We start from the raw sequence: 18,173 nt of genomic DNA on the forward strand, positions 1-18,173 counted from the left end.
AAGACAGACAGGGACACCACCGGAGTTATGTGTGTCCTGTAACGCGGGCAAGTTAGATCTTATTCGTCATTGGTACATCCGGGTACCTTTTTTTTTTTGATTGACAGTTGCCATGGCAACAAGCTAGAGCATCGCCATTTTGTCAGGAGGGTTTTTTTCCCCAGCTCAGTCTTTTCAAATGTTCTCCCTTCCCGCCGGAATAATGCTGTCAGTGGATATATGTCTGACGTTTTTGGATATCGAAATGCGTCTAGTGGATCGGATTAAGAAGATCAAGAGACCGACGTTTTAACACAGTTGAAATAATTAGGCGGCGCCGCACTAACTCAGTTGTCCGTGTCTCTGGTCCACCGGGCCGGTTCACTGCGCAGGTTTGGACCGCGCGCCATTTTGTGAAAATTGACACAAAATTCCTAACCAAAATTACCAGAGGACACGGATTCCGTTTCACGTTTAAAATACTCCGGATTTAACCGTGTTCTCGTGTTTGTCGAAGTGGCCGGCGCCAAATTTGCGAAGACGGCGTAAAAATCTGAATTTGGCAGAACATTTATTTAGCGGTGGCTAGATTCGTTAGCTTGACGCTAGCCACAGAAGCTACAGCTAGCCAATGTTAGCTGCGTTCATTTTGTCAACTAGCTAGCCAGCTCGCTAAGGTTAGCTGGTGAGTTATGCGTGCTAGTTATCGTTAGCATGTCGCTTGTCATCAGCTGATAGTAACGTTAGTCAAGAGTTTCTTCGACAGGCGATGTTTTTCCACAGTGCTTGGGACATGAACAGCGCAATGAACCTGACTGGCGAATTATTTTAGCCGGTCAGAGGACGGGGGAATTGGATTTAACGTTAACATTACTCGCTAACCGTGCAGGGAGGGGAGAATCTCAAGCTGGATAAGTTTCCTCATCATACAGGTTATTGGACTTTAAATGAAGATCGTGCCATCAGAGGTGAGCAAAAGCCTTTGCGAAAGCGTCCAGGTTAACGCTTTCGTGGATGTATATGTTGTGTGTAACGTCAATGGTTAACAATGATGGACGCGATCGTGAAGTTGAGAAAGGTAGCTTATGGTATGGCGGCTAGCTAACGTTTTGTGGCGGCGCCGACTCCGCTGGAGCCACCTATAACGTTTGCTTTCAGTCAGTAGGTCAACTGATTATTAATGTCAGACAGAAACAGCATCCGAACTGGTTTTTGGACTAACCTAGAGAGAGAGGGGTGCAGCGGATTGTGTGGGTTTAGACGAAGAGTCATGCTGGCACAGTGTTAACGTTAAAGCTAGCCCTGCGATATTAGACTGTCATTGTAGGATTGAAGAAAATGTTGCTCTGCTGGCTCATATTTCCGTTGTGGATTACTGTCTAACTATATTACTTGCAGAGGTGTAGTTTTTATTTTTACAGCAATGGAGTGCGGAAGCTAACCAGGCTAACGCCTCGTAGCTAAATCGGCTAACTCGGCTAATGGTTAACGCTGACTTGTTGACGAACCAGCTGAATGGGCCCCACAACCCGCTGGCTGCACACACAGCGTCACTAGCTAACGTTAACACTGGATTGGTGAGAGATATGCTTGCTTGTCCTGCAGTTTTCAGGGTAACGTTAACGACGACGGCGTTAGCTAGTTAGACTGCTAACGGTAACGTGAGCCTGAATACGTTTGTCATTTATGCGTGGAATTGGGAGTCACATACACGAACGATATGTAGCAAGACTGGCCGCAAATTAACACTGAATATGCTTCCTAAATTCCAACCATGACGAGCGCTACCCCATCATCTGTAAGTACAGAGCTACCCGGCGACGGTCTTTATACACGAGCGTTAGGCTTTTAATTGTTTTGGGTTGGTTTCGTTTGATTCAGCTTTGGAATGGATCTAATCGGTTGGGCGTGAGAAGATGACACGCAGACTTGTTATAGAGGTCTTTAGCCATCACTTATGATATGATACGGCTAGTAATAGCAAGCTAGCTGTCGTTATATTTACACACCTAAATAGGCCCGTTGATGCCGTAATGACTAGAGCCAGGAAAGGAACTGTTCATATGTCAGTACTGAAAATTAACAAGAATCAGACATTTAGGGGAGACTAAAGAGCCACAAGTGCGCTTGCAAAATGGCTTTGTGTTAAAATAGAGCTGATATTTTCCCCTGTGTGGTTTGTCGTTTTTTTTTATTAAATGACAATTTTACCTCTTAGTTTTGTTAGTATAGTGCCTGCCATTGTTTGTGAATTTCTGTCAAACCAAACTTTTTCAGTTCTTCCTCAAAACAGTAATGGCAGTAAGGCCAGTTAGGTTCTCAGTAGCAGATGGCTATTTTAAGTTAAAGTATTGTGTATTTAATTTCACCCCATTTAGATTATATTTTTAAAATCGGTATGAACATTCTGAGAGGAGGTCAAGTGCTCTTCTAGATCCACAACAATGCAAATCCTGTTTTAGTTAATGTCTGTAATAGAACTATTTAGAAGTTTCACAAGAACTATATGTATTAAGTATTTCAAATATGTAATTTCCTGGGTCTTAACTATCTTTACAGTAAATGCACAAGTAGCTTGAAATTTTCAAATTTGAGGTCTGTTTGTAAACTCCCTCCATTAACACATTTACCCCAAGTGAGCTTCTTAAAGTTTTGGGGTGTCTTCTGCTGTCTAGCAGTTCTCTGTCCCTTCTTATGAAAAGTTTAACCACTATGAAGTTAAGTCCCACCAAAGATGCACAATGATGATATTCTGTTTTTATTCTTTGTAGTGGGTTGTGGTTTGCTGCTGGACTCTCCTCCCAGGATGATATGAAATTTTACAGGAGAAGATGCATCCAGGTTAGCTGCCATATATTAAGCCTTAACCCTTTGGTGAGGAAGTAGTGCTCTTCTAGGAGCTTCTCTTTCAGTTTTGTTGTTGTTTTAAATTCAGACTCAAAAATTTGTAGGACTCTCTTAAGGGGGGTAAAAAAGTCAAGTAAGGATGAATAATTAAGAATTGTCAGTACAGAATTTACCATTTAATTCATTGCAATTATTTCATTGCAGAGCTCAAAGTAATTAAAATTTGCTTAGTTTTTTTTTTGTCTGAACTGAACAAGCAGTAAAACAAAGTAGTTATGACAAATGGAAGTGCTTTAAATTTAAAATGTTGTAAAGTGTGTGTATATAAAAGTGAAAAATAAGTGTTACTTTTCAAATAGTGTTTGACTGTGCTCCATCTTCTTACAGTTCCTCTTATTTCTGTCAGTGGATGTGCTTTTTTTTTTTTTTCTCCTTGCTTTTCGAAAGCTGGGTCAGCTTTGTAACGCTCTCAGATGGAGTGCAGGTTTTGGGCTGTGCAGCTATTTTGCTGTCAGGCTCTTGTGTTGAAAGCAACGTCTAAGTGTGCCAAAGTTCAATTTTATTTCTTGTTTATTTCTTGTTTTCTCATTGGAAAATGGGAGCAGCTCTGCCCTGGCAACAAAAGTAGGCTATTTGCATACTGCGTTGTGATTGGTCTGTGCATTGATGGGCTTGCCAAATCACGCTGTATCTCTGTGGTGATAGGCTATGCTAATTAGGTGCTGTTGCTGGGATTCTGAATAGTGGTTACTGTGTAGCACTGGTGAATTGTGTTGTCTGGTGAGAGATGCTGATAGCTGAACATGCTATTTAATAATTTTTTGATTCCTTCTGGCTTAAAATGAAGGATGATTCACTGTACAGTGTGGAGATGCTTTATTTCCACCCCTTTTCACTGTTAAACCTGCTGTTTTGCTCCTTTTTCTTCACAAAGGTTAATATGTTACTATTGTATTTTATTTTGTGGTAATCCTCTAATGCTGTTTTTTTTTTTTTTTGCTTTAAATGTTTAACAAAAGACACTTTGTATTAACCTGACGTTTCTCTTAAATATGTATTCATTCTTGCTATTCTCAACATCATTTTTGCCTCTTTTTTTTCTTTTTTTTTCTTTCTTTTTAAAGAACGATCTTATTTCACTATACATATAAACACTAGAAATGCATAATTTGCACAAGTATTTTATTTTCCCAAAGCTAAATTTAGGTTCTTTTTTGTGTTAAGGGAAGCATTGCCTGTTTAAGTAGCAAAACAAAAAGGCCATTTGTATTTTGTCTGTACAGTAAGTAGAAAATATATTTTTCATTGTCTTTTTGGCCACACATCTCTTGTGTGGAGGAGGAAATACAATAGTTTCAAGTCAAGATTATTACATTTTTTTGTTCTTTTCTTACCTATAATGTTGAATCAGTTAATTTTGCAACTCAAAAGAGTGTTAATTTCTTCCAGGAGGAGAGACTTCAGCATGCAAACCTTCGTCCGTCCGGCTTGCGCCCTCTTTTTCTTTACACACTGCTGGTCTTCAGATGGCTGCTCCAATGCCCCATACGCACCAGCAGTACAGTGACCGCCACCAGCCAAGCACTGACCAATCTGTTACGGTCTTACCGTACAGCGACCAGACACCACAGCTCACTGCCAATCAGGTACACTAACCCTACCCTTCTCCACCTCCTGGATTTCCTTTCATCTTAACCCGGCAATACTTTTTGTGGTTTATTAAAATCCGGTTCACCTTTTGTTGCTGTCACCAGGCAGAGTAGCTGCTTGTCAAATGTTTTCTTCACTCTGTTCATGTCATGTCATGACAATAAATAAATAAATACTAATACTAATATTGTGCAAAATCAATTATAGTGCATTTAATGATAGCCCTTTAACACTAAGCTGTATCATCCAGAGCTGCTGTGTATAGTTCCCCCCCCCCCCCCCTTAAAATGCTGTTATTTCCCTTTTGTGATGCTTCAGAGGCACATGCCCCAGTGCTTTCGTGACCCAACTTCAGCTCCCCTGAGGAAGCTCTCCATTGACCTTATCAAAACATACAAACACATCAATGAGGTTAGTTTTGTTTTCATTACATGTATCTAGAGCTGCAATAATTAAATTTGAAATTAATAAGCTGTTATTCTTATTGTTCTACTACATGTTTCAGTTAGTTTTACAAGTAGAATTGTATATACTTTTATATTTGCTGTTTCTTTTGTCATGTGTGATATTGTGTTAATATATCAAGAATTTGGATTGATGGTCAGACAAAACAAGATATAGGAAGGTGTCACCTTGATCTGACAGCCTTTTTTGTTCTATTTATTGTTATTTTGTTATTAAATAATAATAATTTGTTATTAGTGGCATTGTAAAGCGCTTTGGGTGCCTTGAAAAGCGCTATATAAATCCAATCCATTATTATTATTATTAAAGCGATGAATTGTTGCACCTTAAAAAAAAAAAACTTAAGTGTTTGGCATTGTTTTTACGTTGTAATAGTCAGTGAAACTTATGTGAACTGTTTTTTAAACTTATAGGTGTATTATGCAAAAAAGAAGCGACGGCACCAACAGGGTCAGGGTGAAGACTCCAGTCACAAAAAAGAGAGAAAGGTCTTTAATGACGGCTATGACGATGACAACTATGACTACATCGTCAAGAATGGGGAGAAGTGGATGGACCGCTATGAGATTGATTCCTTGATAGGAAAAGGATCATTTGGACAGGTGCTTAATTTATACATTGTGCACCATATACACATGATTTGAATCATGGCATGGAGAAAATGCAGGTTTTTATGAGAAAATTATGGTTTACTTTTCATCTGTATCACCAGAAGATTTGTGAAGCAACAGCTGTAGGTTTTTTAGCTGTGGTTAACAGTCGGCAAGTAATTTTCAGAAACGATACTATTTGTTGTTTTTGGCATCTTTAGGTTGTGAAAGCATATGACCGAGCAGAGCAGGAATGGGTTGCCATTAAGATCATCAAGAACAAGAAAGCTTTCCTCAATCAAGCCCAGATTGAAGTGCGGCTCCTAGAGCTCATGAACAAACATGATACCGAGATGAAGTACTACATTGGTAATCAACTCTTGAAATTTGCATCTGATCATAAAAATCATATCAAAGAAGTTAAAATGGCTTTTTCTGTATTTGACTCATATGGGTACAATTTGGTTTGCTGCAGTTCACCTAAAGCGTCACTTCATGTTTCGGAACCACCTCTGCCTCGTGTTTGAGATGCTGTCCTACAATCTATACGACTTGCTCCGAAATACCAACTTCCGTGGCGTCTCACTCAATCTCACCCGGAAGTTTGCCCAGCAGCTATGCACGGCGCTACTCTTCCTGGCCACACCTGAGCTCAGCATCATCCACTGTGACCTGAAGCCTGAGAACATCCTCCTTTGTAACCCCAAGAGGAGTGCCATCAAAATAGTGGACTTTGGCAGCTCATGCCAACTGGGCCAAAGGGTACTTTTACCATTTTCTTTAGCAACGTTCAAATCAACATATATAAAAAAAATATCTCTGGGAAGTGTGCCATAAACTTTTTGCCCCTGAACACTTGGTGTTATATTAGATAAAAGGTCTCATTATCCCTGTTCTTTTACCCTTTTTGTAGATATACCAGTATATCCAGAGTCGCTTCTACCGTTCCCCAGAGGTGCTGCTGGGAATGCCCTATGACCTGGCCATTGACATGTGGTCCTTGGGTTGCATCTTGGTAGAGATGCACACTGGGGAACCTCTGTTCAGCGGAGCTAATGAGGTAAAAAAAAAAAAGTGAAACACTACTTAGGTTTGTTCTATGCTGTACCACTAATAATAACAAATAGCAATAGCTTTCACCTCATGTTTACATTTTTCTTTAAAATGTCAGATAAATGTTTAAGAATAGTCATCTTTAGATTGACATTTAACTTAATGTATTAATAAGAAGTCTTCAGTCTGCTTTAAGTTGCAAGTATAAATGTCAAAGGTTTTGTCAAATATTCCTTTCTGTCAGCATGACAGGAAGTAACTTTATTATTAACACTTTGTCCAGGTGGACCAGATGAACAAAATAGTTGAGGTTCTTGGTATCCCGCCTAATCACATAATGGACCTAGCCCCAAAAGCCAGGAAGTTCTTTGAGAAGCTTTCGGATGGTACATGGAGTGTTAAGAAGACCAAAGATGGCAAAAGGGTGAGCTCTTTTCTTTGTGCAGATGCACTCTTGCCACAATTTGTTTTGTTGAATGTTCTGGAATAATTACTGTAGATTTTGGTGATACACGAGTTGCCTTTAATGTGACGGTCCTCTGATTTAAATAGTATAAGCCTCCAGCTTCACGGAAGCTCCACTCCATCTTGGGTGTGGAGACAGGGGGTCCAGGTGGCCGGCGGGCGGGGGAGTCTGGCCATGCTGTTGCTGACTACTTGAAGTTCAAGGACCTGATCCTCCGGATGTTGGACTATGACCCTAAGAGCCGCATCCAGCCCTACTATGCCCTGCAGCACAGCTTCTTCAAGAAGACTGCGGATGAGGGGACCAATACAAGCAGTAGTGTGTCTACAAGCCCCGCATTAGAGCAGTCCCAGTCTTCAGGAACCACCTCCAGCACCTCCTCTAGCTCAGGTAACAGCCACCAGCTACAGATTCTGGGTGCAGTGTTAATTCTTTTTAAGTAGTAACATGTGTACATCTGTATGTTCTTGCATTAGGTAACATGGTTAAGTAACCAAAAAATTTGCTGACTTTGTTTGGTAAAATGCGGTTTTTGTAAACTGTTTCTTAACTCTTACCACAAGTAAAATGACCAAGAAAAACAACATGGTATGAAACCCATACAGCTGTGTGGGACAGAATTTGACATATTTGAATTGCTGAGGCTTTTGTTTTGTTTAAAACTCAGGAGGATCATCTGGGACAAGTACCAGTGGTAGAGCCAGATCAGACCCTACCCATCACCACTTGCATAGTGGAGGACATTTCGGCACGGCAATGCCTGCCATGGATGGTGACAGCCTCTGCCCACAGGTCAGTAAGGTAGCTGAAAATTAAAAAGTTGTACTAAGTTCTTGGAATGCTGGTTGATTAAACCAAAACTTAATAGCTTTTTTTTTTTTTTTTTTAAAGTTCATACAAATGACTTCCTGTTAGTGTCATACAAGACTTCCTTCACTCATCAAAAATATTCTTGAATTTATTTTTCATGTATGACATGTTATTTTATTATCAGTATTACTCGTCAGAAATGGTCACAGTTCCTGAATTGTGAATTTTAATTTTGTTTAGTTTATGTTCTCAAAGAAAGGTTTTAGCTGTATTCCACTACTGACTCTTCTTATTTGACAGGCAAGACAGCCTTACCCACCACCGCTGGTGTGGGGAGGTGGCGTCGGACCCGAATCAGTCACTGGAGAGACCCACCCAGTCCAGGAGACTACCTTCCATGTCCCACCTCAGCACCCTAAGGCCCTGCATCCCCACTCACATACTCATCACCACCATGGGCAGATGATGGCTACACGTCCACGCCCACGCCACTACACTTCCCCGACACACAGCTCCTCAACACAGGACTCCATGGAGGTGGTTCATGGCCATCTGTCCATGACCTCCCTGTCTTCCTCTGCCTCCTCTTCCTCTACATCGTCCTCTTCCACTGGGAACCATGGCAACCAGGCCTACCAGCTCCGCCATTTGCCCGCTGGAGCCCTTGACTTTGGTCAGAATGGTGGGCTGAGCATGGGGCTAGGTGCCTTCTCGAACCCACGGCAGGAGACTGGCATGGCAGCGCACCCTGCATTCTCCATGGGAACGAACACAGGGCCTGCCCACTACCTAGCGGAAGGCCACCTGGGCATGAGGCAGGGCATGGACCGGGAAGAGTCTCCAATGACTGGAGTGTGTGTGCAGCAGAGTTCTATGGCCAGCTCGTGACTGCACTGACATTTTGCTGTGTGTTCCCCCTGTGCGTCATTTTTAAGGTGGTGTTTTTTACTACAAGGTGTGTTGAGAACAAAAGCTGCTCACGTCAGAAGGGAGATATCACTGAACCGCTACTACAGAGATAAACCTTTGTTAAAAAGTATATATGTAATTTTCACCAGTTTTTCTTTTGCAATCATTAGGCACAAAATAATACTGCGGAATAACCATAGTGAGATTGAGACATCCATTTTACCATTTCACCAGTTTCATGTAACCACCAAGTAATCACCATATGGTATTATGTGGCAAAATCTTCTAAGGAGCATTTCAGAGCAAAGTTTGAAGCTGTTTTGCAGGTAGCTGTTGGTGATGAAATGCTTGGCGTCCTCCTTCGGTTCAAACCATGGACTGCCTGACATTACTGTTTCACTGGTTCTTAATTATTTTTGCCCTTTTTTTGTTTTGTGAAGTTTCACGTAAAAAGCTGCTTGTAAATCCTGTAGCTTGACAATGAGGGGAAGTGTTTGCGGTGATATTTCTTGTTGTTGGTCGGTATTGTGTAACTCTGTCAAAGGGGAGCACATAGCAGTGGAGTCCCTATGCGTGTGCTGGCCGGGTGGAGAGGAGACCCCGCAGGTGGATACTGGCACCAGCCGGGGTCCAAGAAGAGGGAAGCACCACCCCTCAGGCCTAGAGGCCCCGTAGTCCTGCAAGCTGCAACCGGGCCTGGCACAGGCGAGAGCAGCGATGGGCGTGGGAGACGAAAGGATCCAGCCCAGTGAAAGGAAGACAGTCAGTGGCTGGTTCTAGATAACCCTTTGGCCTTATGACTCATGGACTTGGAATGGGATGGAGCTGGACATTATCATTTGAATTAAGATGGCTTTTCTCTATTTTTCTCTCTAGACAGCCCTTAATTCTTTAAAGAAATTAAAACAACTTAGAAAAGGTAAACACGAATGGTAATTTGAGGCCTTTCTCGACAAAGATTTCGTCTTCAGCAGGGCCCCACATAACAGGGTCTTATTGTACACAACAACCTCCTAAACATTAATTCCTTGAAATTTACTGGTTAAGGATTTTGCAGTGGAAAGAACTATTCCAGAGTCTACCCTTTTATGTTTTATTTTTCCCCCCCCTTCTGCATGTAGTTCCTCATCAGAACCACCTGCACAAGTCTCTCCATCCAAAACATGGAAACTGAAGAAAAAAACGAGTTAAGTGACTGCCTTTTTTTCTCCTCAAATTATGCTGTGAATTTTACAAGAATTTATTTTCCCTTTGGATATGTTTTTATACCAAAGCAGTTGTTTTATAGCATATAGGTGTCTGTAACCAATAATGTAGCAGTTCACCACTTTGACGCAAAGTTTATCAAGATCTTATTTTAACGTCAATACAAACAGCTGCAATATATTACTTTAGCAAAACTGGACACCGTTGTCGAGACCGTTGGCTATTGTGTATTCTGGCCAGATTTGTTTGCAACGTTTTACCAAAACTGTTTCCATATTAATTGGTAGATTATTTTGGGAGTCTTTTAAAACTTTGGTATGTTAGAGAATTTGGTAGTTACTCTGCAGGCTCCGGAGTAGCAAGATAGAGGCTGATGGTTTAAAAAAAAAAAACAACTTAAAAAAAAAAAAACACAAAACACAAAAAAAAAAAAAACACAAAACAAAGGAGACTAATGCGTTCTATTTCTGTGTCGTCGTTTTTCTTTTGCCCCCATCATACTATTTCAAAGGGTGTTGCTGCCTTTCATACATCATTTGGTCAACTTGGCTAGTTTCTGCCGTGAAGCAAGACTGTGGCAAACCAGTTTGTGTTGAATGGTATTGTTCTGATTTGGTAGGGCAGATCCCCACGATTGTTGTCCTATTCAAAGGGAAAGGGTGTCTGTCAGCCCACAATAACATGCTTTGCCTTGGCATAAATGCATGTTCTCAAAACATTACAGTCAATTACCAGATTTATTATTATTATTATTATTTTTATTTTTTTATATCAGGGATTTTGAAGTGCTTTCTTTCTTCTGTTGCTCATCTTACCAGCTTTGAAATTAGATATAAAAAAAGAAAAGAAACCCTGCCCACAGCCACCTTTCAAATTAAGGGCAGGACACAGGTCATGCTGTTGTCATCTTAAAGGAAAACCACCATATGAATTCATGCTTGGCATTTTCCATAAACACAAATGTAAAGCTACCTATATTGAGATTGGAGTTTTATCTGGATGTCAAGGTTATACTTGCAAATTTGCAATCATTTTTCATACCCCGCAGAATTTGAGAAATTTAGAATTAGCCGGTGGTTTTTATTGCTGGCACTCATACTGGTACTAAACATTCCAAAAATAAAGACTGAAAGAAAAAAGAATTTGACTGCAGTGACTCGTAAGTGTGCGCCTATTTCAGATCATGCTGATTGACCTCTTATTTAGAGCAGTTGTCATGAAATGCAGCCCCTTTTTAATAGTTGAAATAGAATTTATGTATATACTTATATTTTTTTAATAAAGGAAGTATAGAACTCACTACCTTGCTCCTGCTGGTATGTTGATTATGTTTGTCAATTTGGTGACCATTCAGTGGGCAGGAACTCCTGTTTTCTTAGTGGCAAAACCTTGCCTTTTGGCAAAGGTACTTGACTACATCAGGACAACACTATGAGGTAGGGTTTGAATCAAACAGGGAAAGCTAGATCTTCAAACCTTAATAATTTTCACAGGGTATATTGTAAGTGCATGTACATCACAAACCTTACTTTTTGGTTATATGAGAAGCACATGGTTGGAGGAAAAAAAAAAAGGTTCCATTGTTCATAAGCCTGTTCAGTTTGTGGGTTACACACAAACACCTATACTTGTTGACATATCTGAACACCCGACAGAAGTTGAAATCCTCTTATTTAATTTGGATTTATCCTTTTCATTTTTGAGTTCACATTTTTTCACTTTTTTTGTACATGCAACATGCACTATAGAATTGAACAGCATGGGGGAAAGGATAAGTCCATGTATCCACAGATTGTAAGATCTAGTCAAGACTTTGCTGTGTTTATGACAATGCCCTTTGTATTATATTAAGACAGTCTTATGTATGATATATAAAAAGAAGTTAATTGAATTGCTCTGTGTCTCTTTATTGTCCATTGACCCATCTATGTGAAATACTCAGATGTATAATAGTATGTAGTCCTAGAAAACGGAGTGAAAATGCTACATTTAGAAAAGGATACAGGAAATAGGTGACCGCGTTGGCTCGTTGGTCTAGGGGTATGATTCTCGCTTCGGGTGCGAGAGGTCCCGGGTTCAAATCCCGGACGAGCCCTCAATGTTTTACTCGGGAGTATGTATAGGATTTAAAAAAAAACATAAAGAACCATTCATGATAAATGGTAAAACACACTATACTTGCCGTCTCACGTGCAGACACCTACTTTTCATGCTTGGAGATAACTTCGGATTTAAAAGTCTTTTTACACCGGTAAAGCGTTTGTCGACATTAATCGTGTCCTTTAGTGTGTTTATTTTTTTTGGCTCTCATGTGTCATGCTTTTATGACTAATATTAATAAACCGAAAGTCAAAAAAAGGCGGGCTCGTCCGGGATTTGAACCCGGGACCTCTCGCACCCTAAGCGAGAATCATACCCCTAGACCAACGAGCCACATACAGGACCACTCACCCGTGCGAGTTATTACTGCCTCAGCCACCTGCGAACGCCTATTTCTGGAGTATACGTAATGTTGCTAACCACAGAAAACACCCTTACTATCTAAATAGCTAACACTGACCTGAAGGATTCAGTATTGGGGAATGATGAAAACACAACGCGAAGAAATATGCACTTAGTAGTGCATATTTCTTCGCGTTGTATTATTTCTTGCCTTTGTTAGCTACCTATTTAAATCACATGCTGCCGGTTAGTTGAAACACTGCAGGTCGTCCTGCCCTAGCGGCTAACGGATACGTTAGCTAATGAGGTAGGTGCAGTGCCCCCTGAAAGCGCGGCTGTCGCTACATTTCAGGAAGAAGAAGAAGAAAAAAACAAAAACTGTTTTTTGCTTTTTAATTGGTTGACGGGTTATCTGTGGCGTCCAGTAGTTATCACGGGCAGCTTAGGTATGTCCAATCAGAGGTTCCGGGGGCGGGACATCCCTTTGTTAAAAGCGATATATCCCAAATTTAACCGTTGTAAATGTGTGTTGGTGTATTGTGTGTCCTTTAAGTGTTTTCTTTGCCAGACATTGTCTGAGATCATGTTAGTCATCTCTTATCTTTAGCCGTACCCACCGTCCACTCAGCTTTCTACAAGAAAACCACTGAAGTCCGCGGATGACAATAGGCAGCCAAGTTAGCTAAGCTAACCACCGAACCTGAAGCATGCCGAATTTTTGCGCGGCCCCGAACTGTACGCGGAAAAGCACGCAATCTGATTTGGCATTTTTTCGGTTTCCACGGGACCCGGAGAGGTAAGCCAGCAAATATGACAGTACGCTACGAGCTTTAGCATTCAGCAGAGTCCAGAAGACCATGTGTAGTATCCTAAAGTTGTACTGAAATGAGTGAGGAATTATAACACCACTAACCAATCCGTAAAGACCACAAACAAGGCGCGATAAATATTTTGTCGTTCATTTTCCAGTTATTAGGCCGTGTTTAATCACTAGCTTTTATCTGAACTACATCGTGTATGTATGTATATATATATATATATATATATATATATATATATATATATATATATATATGAATGAATGACTCTATGGCAGACTGAGTTTAGAGCTAACTTTCTGGTATGTAATCTAAGACGTGTAGACTAGGCCCTGAGTGTTCGAATGTTTGTATAATGTGGTTTCTGCTAAGGTCTGCATCTCCTTTTCTAGCCCAACATTCAAAATGTAGCAAAAGCAAATCATTTCTTAACTCCCATTTTCAGTTTTATTGTGATTTTTTTTTAACATAATGTGGCCACAGTGTCAAACCAGAGACAAAAAGTAACTCTGCATTTTGGTGTGCTTGTCTTTATGTTGTTGTTATTCCATTTTAATAACGAGTCATTTGAATTAATAAGTTGTCTATAATGATAAGTTTGAGAAGTGCTACTTCAATTATTAAGTTGTGAATTTAGTAAAAGTGCTAGGGTAATGCATTTGGAGTACCCGATTTTTAGTGGAAATAGAAATACTTTATTGCACTTTTATTGATGTATTGCAAAAGAAAGTGGTAGGATATATTGCTGTTTCTGTAGTTTTTCTTTTTCTTCTCAGCCTTCATATGGACAGTGGCAGTCTCAATCCATTTCTGTATCTTAGCATGTCAAATAAATTTTCTTATTACTTCTAGATGCAGAATCTGGGTAGAGAACTGTCGCAGGGCTGATCTAGAGGCAAAAACATCAGACCAGTTGAATAAGCACTACAGACTATGTGCCAAGCACTTTGACCCAGCTATGGTGTGCAAAACGGTGAGTATTTCATGAGCAGGCAGAGCCTTCTCTACATTTATTTCCTCAAAAATGTGCATCTTTTAAATGTTGCTTATTTTAATTATGTGAGTTTTGTTTGTTTAGTTTTTTTTTTTTTCCCCCCAGAGCCCTTATCGGACTGTGCTGAAGGATACGGCAATTCCAACAATATTTGATCTAACAAGCCATTTAAAAAATCCTCACACCAGACATCGCAAGCGGATTAAAGAGCTTGTAAGGAAGATATTTGATAGCTTTTGGGTCTTTTTAAATAAGGTTAATAACATGACTGTTTTTAGTTTTGGTAAATAACTTTTATACTTTTTTTTTTTTTAAATTGCAGACTGAAGAAGATATACGGAAGATAAAAGAAAGGAGATGTAAGCTATTAAATTAGGACTTTGTTCTTTTGTTTGTTTGTTTGTTTTTTGTTCCAATTTTATAATCAGTTTTCTTGAGAAGATTGTTGTTATGTCATCTCTCTTCACAGTGGCATCTTCTATTGACCAGATTGCTTCCAAAAAAGATGCCGCAGAAGATGGCACAACCACCAATGAGGATGAACCTCAGCTGTCCACGGAGGAGAAGGCATTTCGGGAATACCTGAGATCTTTGTTTGAGGCCGTGGTCATGTTAGGAAAACAAAGCATACCGTTAATGCCTCTTAAAGCATCAGAAACAGAACTTAAACCCAACAACTTCCAGGCCCTCCTAGATTATCGCATGAACGCTGGAGATGAAGCTTTGAAGAAGCGCTTTGAGGCAACGGCCGTGAACTCTGAATACCTTTCTGTAACCCAGCAAAGTCAGCTCCTGGACATTTGTGAGAATACAGTGAGGGAGGAGATGCTAATGGAAGTGAGAGAGAGTCGCTTCTTCTCCCTAGTGACAGGCGACCTTGTGGAATTTGCCAATGAGAAGCACCTTCCTCTGTTTTTACGTTTTGTAAATCAGCAGAACGTCCTCCGAGAGGAGTTTTTGGACTTTGTGCCATTTGATGGTGATGAGCCTGCACTGGTAGAGAGACTGGAGGCCCAGCTGACTGATCGCTGGGGGCTCAGCATGGAAGACTGCCGTGGTCAGGCCCATAAAGCCACTGGGATTTCCACCACCAAGATGAAAGCAGTAGCAATATTACTGATGGAGAAGTATCCCTTGGCATTGCACATGCCTTGCTCCCATATGGCACTGAACATTCACCTGGCCAACAGCCTTCCATTCCCCAATGTCCAAGTGGTCATGGAAACCCTGAGGAGGATTGGTGCTTTCTTTCAGGCCCAGTCAACTCAGGATGAGCTCGAGAAAGCCATCTCCACTCACTACCAGAAGAATGAAGAGAAAGGAGCTGCACTAAAACAAGCTTGTATCCCAGGCTGGACAGAACAACACAACGTCTTTGATGTGCTGCTGGATATGTTGCCACCGTTGCTGCTGTGCATGGACAATATTCGAGACAATGAAGAAGGAAAGTTTGCTGCCTCTGTGGTGGCAGATGGATATTCAATAGCAGAAACTCTTGCAGACTTTGAGATCGTTGTCACCATTGTCATCCTGAAGAATGTCCTTACCTTCACTAGAGCCTTTGGGAGGAATCTCCAAGGGGAAACACTTGATGTGTTTTTTGCTGCCAACAGTCTAACAGCTGTCCTGCATTCACTTAATGAGGTCAATGATAACATTGATGTCTACCATGAATTTTGGTACGAGGAAGCTGTGAGCGTGGCTACCATGATCGAGATTCCCGTCAAAGTTCCAAGGCTGTTTCTACGGAAACAGCGTGCTGCCGATGTGGGTGAAATTCAAGCTGAGCCATATTTTAAGGAGTATGTTACAATGCCTGTAATCCACGGGATCATGCAGGAGGTGGAGGACATGTTCTCTGAGACTAACCTCAAAGCCCTGAAGTGTCTGTCGCTGGTTCCGGCTGTCATGGGCCAAATGAAGTTCAACACCACTGAGGAAAACTACGCAGATGTTTACCGGAATGACCTCCCCAATCCTGACACGTTACCTGCAGAGCTCCACTGCTGGAGAATCAAGTGGAAGCACAGAGGCAAAGAGGTGCGCTTGCCCACCACCATTCATGAAACCTTGCAGCTCCCAGACGTTAAATTCTTTCCCAATGTGAACTCCTTCCTTAAGGTACTTTCCACCTTGCCTGTGCTGAAGCTAGAGGACAGCAAAAGTGACACAGCAAGTGGAAGACTCCAGGCTTACCTCGACAGCATGCCTCCTCACCAATGGAACAAAAGTCTTGCGATGCTTAATGTTAACACTCATGTCAAACATGACCTGGATGTCATGGTGGACAAATACTGCAGACTGTATCCAGAGGATGACACTGAAGTTGATGCAGAGTCTGAGGAAGTAGCCGAGGAAGAGGCTGGGATGAAATGAATGCAGTGAGCTGAACAGAACAGTTTGGATTGATTGCATAATTTTCGGGGGTGTAAAAACATGTGGATACAAGTACTAGTAAATTTTAATGGAGACGTAAATTAGCGCTTGACATTCATGTCTGAAGTTAAGCTCTTATTGTATTTGGTCAGATGAATAAATGGTGTATTTAAATGCACCACACACTTAATCTTGAGTTGTAAACAGATTCACAAATTTGTCTGGAACAAAATGAATACTCATTATTCCTTGTGGACTTTTTGAAAATTGTAAATCAGAAAATAATCTGTAAACATTCAAATTCTGTGTCAACTTGAGTTATTAGACTACACTCTTCTGTAAATGTTTATATATTTTTCTATCTTAAAATGGATCTGTCAGGTTCATTTACGATTCCCCGTTTCTTTCACTGATCTCTGCTAGGCTAGCTCTATATAATTTCAAAACAGTCAACTGCAGCCCTGTAGTTCATCCCTTTTCTGAAAGAAGATAAAAATCTATGAGCTTCCAGTTGAGAGGGAAAAAAGTTTATTTCCCAATCGGTTGCTGTGAAATTGAGACTTATTTACACAGGTCTAGATACCAGTCAGTGACATTTTTGCGATTGCTTTAGCTGCTAGCAGATTGCTGCAGTTTCCTGTAGTGTGCGTGGAGCATCCTAACTTGCCTGCAGTCGGTCACAAACTACCCGTCAAGCTGTAATGTTTGCATACAAGTCAATAAGTTTCATGCAAAGTACAGCAAGGAGGGGGTTTTTTTGTTCAGCACCCTCTTTGCAGCTGCTTTCACCTGCTGACGGCCAGTAACCGCTTAATAAATACACACTAACTACTAGTAACCAGAGGTTGCCAGGGGGTTGCCTACTGATCTCTAGGCCTGTGTGACTGAAGTCTTAACAGTGATTAGTCGCTGGCTTCATTGTTTGAAAGTTTGGTCATATCAAAATGAGCATTCTTTTCTTTCTTTTTTTTAACATTTAGTTTAAGTCATATATGACAGGAAATGGGTCCACTTTTAAGGGCTTTCTATGTTTTGTGCAAAGCCGCTGCTGAGATTAACTAATGGCCTAATTTTTTGGGGTTTTTTTTGTTTTTGTATTGTGTGCTTTTAATTCAAACCACATGATGGAGGCAGATGCCCCTGTTGATTCACAGTGCAGGACGCAGGAAGAGCAGGAGAGGGAGCAATGCCATCAATATCAGCAGCATCCCTGAATTAATGCTCAGGAAATGTTTTCTACTGTAGAGTGAATTAGAATGTCAGTTATTTTGTACAGCTAAGTGCAAATCTGTGGAAAGCTCATCCCTGTACAGGCTAACGTGATTTAAATGGTCGTGCATCACTGTTCTGATTGTAATGCAGTTAAATGTTTGCTTCACTGTGCAGATTGATGCAGGGATAGGAGTCGGCATAAATGGGTTAGTTTGTTTGGAAAGATCGTTTCATTTTTATTTCCACGCATTTTATATAAAGTTTGTTTTGCTTGAATAAGACTCTGTAAAGAAGACCAATAAAGCCGGAGTCAGTGACCAAAATATTTTTTATTGTTTTCTTGAATATTTCGTCAT

The 18,173-nt window shown here is 40.7% G+C and overlaps 2 protein-coding genes across 3 annotated transcripts; both read left to right on the plus strand.

The window, feature by feature from the left end:
* Positions 1-95: 95 nt before the first annotated feature.
* dyrk1ab (dual-specificity tyrosine-(Y)-phosphorylation regulated kinase 1A, b) lies at positions 96-11,866 on the plus strand. 2 transcript variants are annotated; one of them, XM_082503584.1, is made up of 12 exons: positions 96-947; positions 2,751-2,820; positions 4,276-4,472; positions 4,795-4,887; positions 5,355-5,543; positions 5,753-5,900; positions 6,007-6,293; positions 6,445-6,591; positions 6,868-7,008; positions 7,137-7,440; positions 7,718-7,842; positions 8,161-11,866. In XM_082503584.1, the coding sequence occupies exons 2-12, from the start codon at positions 2,811-2,813 to the stop codon at positions 8,746-8,748; spliced, it is 2,229 nt and encodes a 742-aa protein (XP_082359710.1). In that variant the 5' UTR covers positions 96-947; positions 2,751-2,810; the 3' UTR covers positions 8,749-11,866. The 2 variants fall into 2 exon arrangements, with proteins under 2 accessions (XP_082359710.1, XP_082359711.1); XM_082503585.1 differs by lacking the exon at positions 2,751-2,820.
* Positions 11,867-12,819: 953 nt separating this feature from the next.
* thap12b (THAP domain containing 12b) lies at positions 12,820-18,140 on the plus strand. Its single transcript, XM_082504032.1, has 5 exons — positions 12,820-13,213; positions 14,088-14,208; positions 14,335-14,442; positions 14,552-14,588; positions 14,699-18,140. Exons 1-5 carry the CDS (start codon positions 13,125-13,127, stop codon positions 16,603-16,605), a joined length of 2,262 nt encoding a protein of 753 aa, XP_082360158.1. The 5' UTR covers positions 12,820-13,124; the 3' UTR covers positions 16,606-18,140.
* The last annotated feature ends 33 nt before the right edge of the window (positions 18,141-18,173 follow it).

Source organism: Aulonocara stuartgranti, assembly GCF_965226115.1.
Source record: "Aulonocara stuartgranti genome assembly, chromosome: 14".
NCBI classification, from domain to species: Eukaryota; Metazoa; Chordata; class Actinopteri; order Cichliformes; family Cichlidae; genus Aulonocara; species Aulonocara stuartgranti.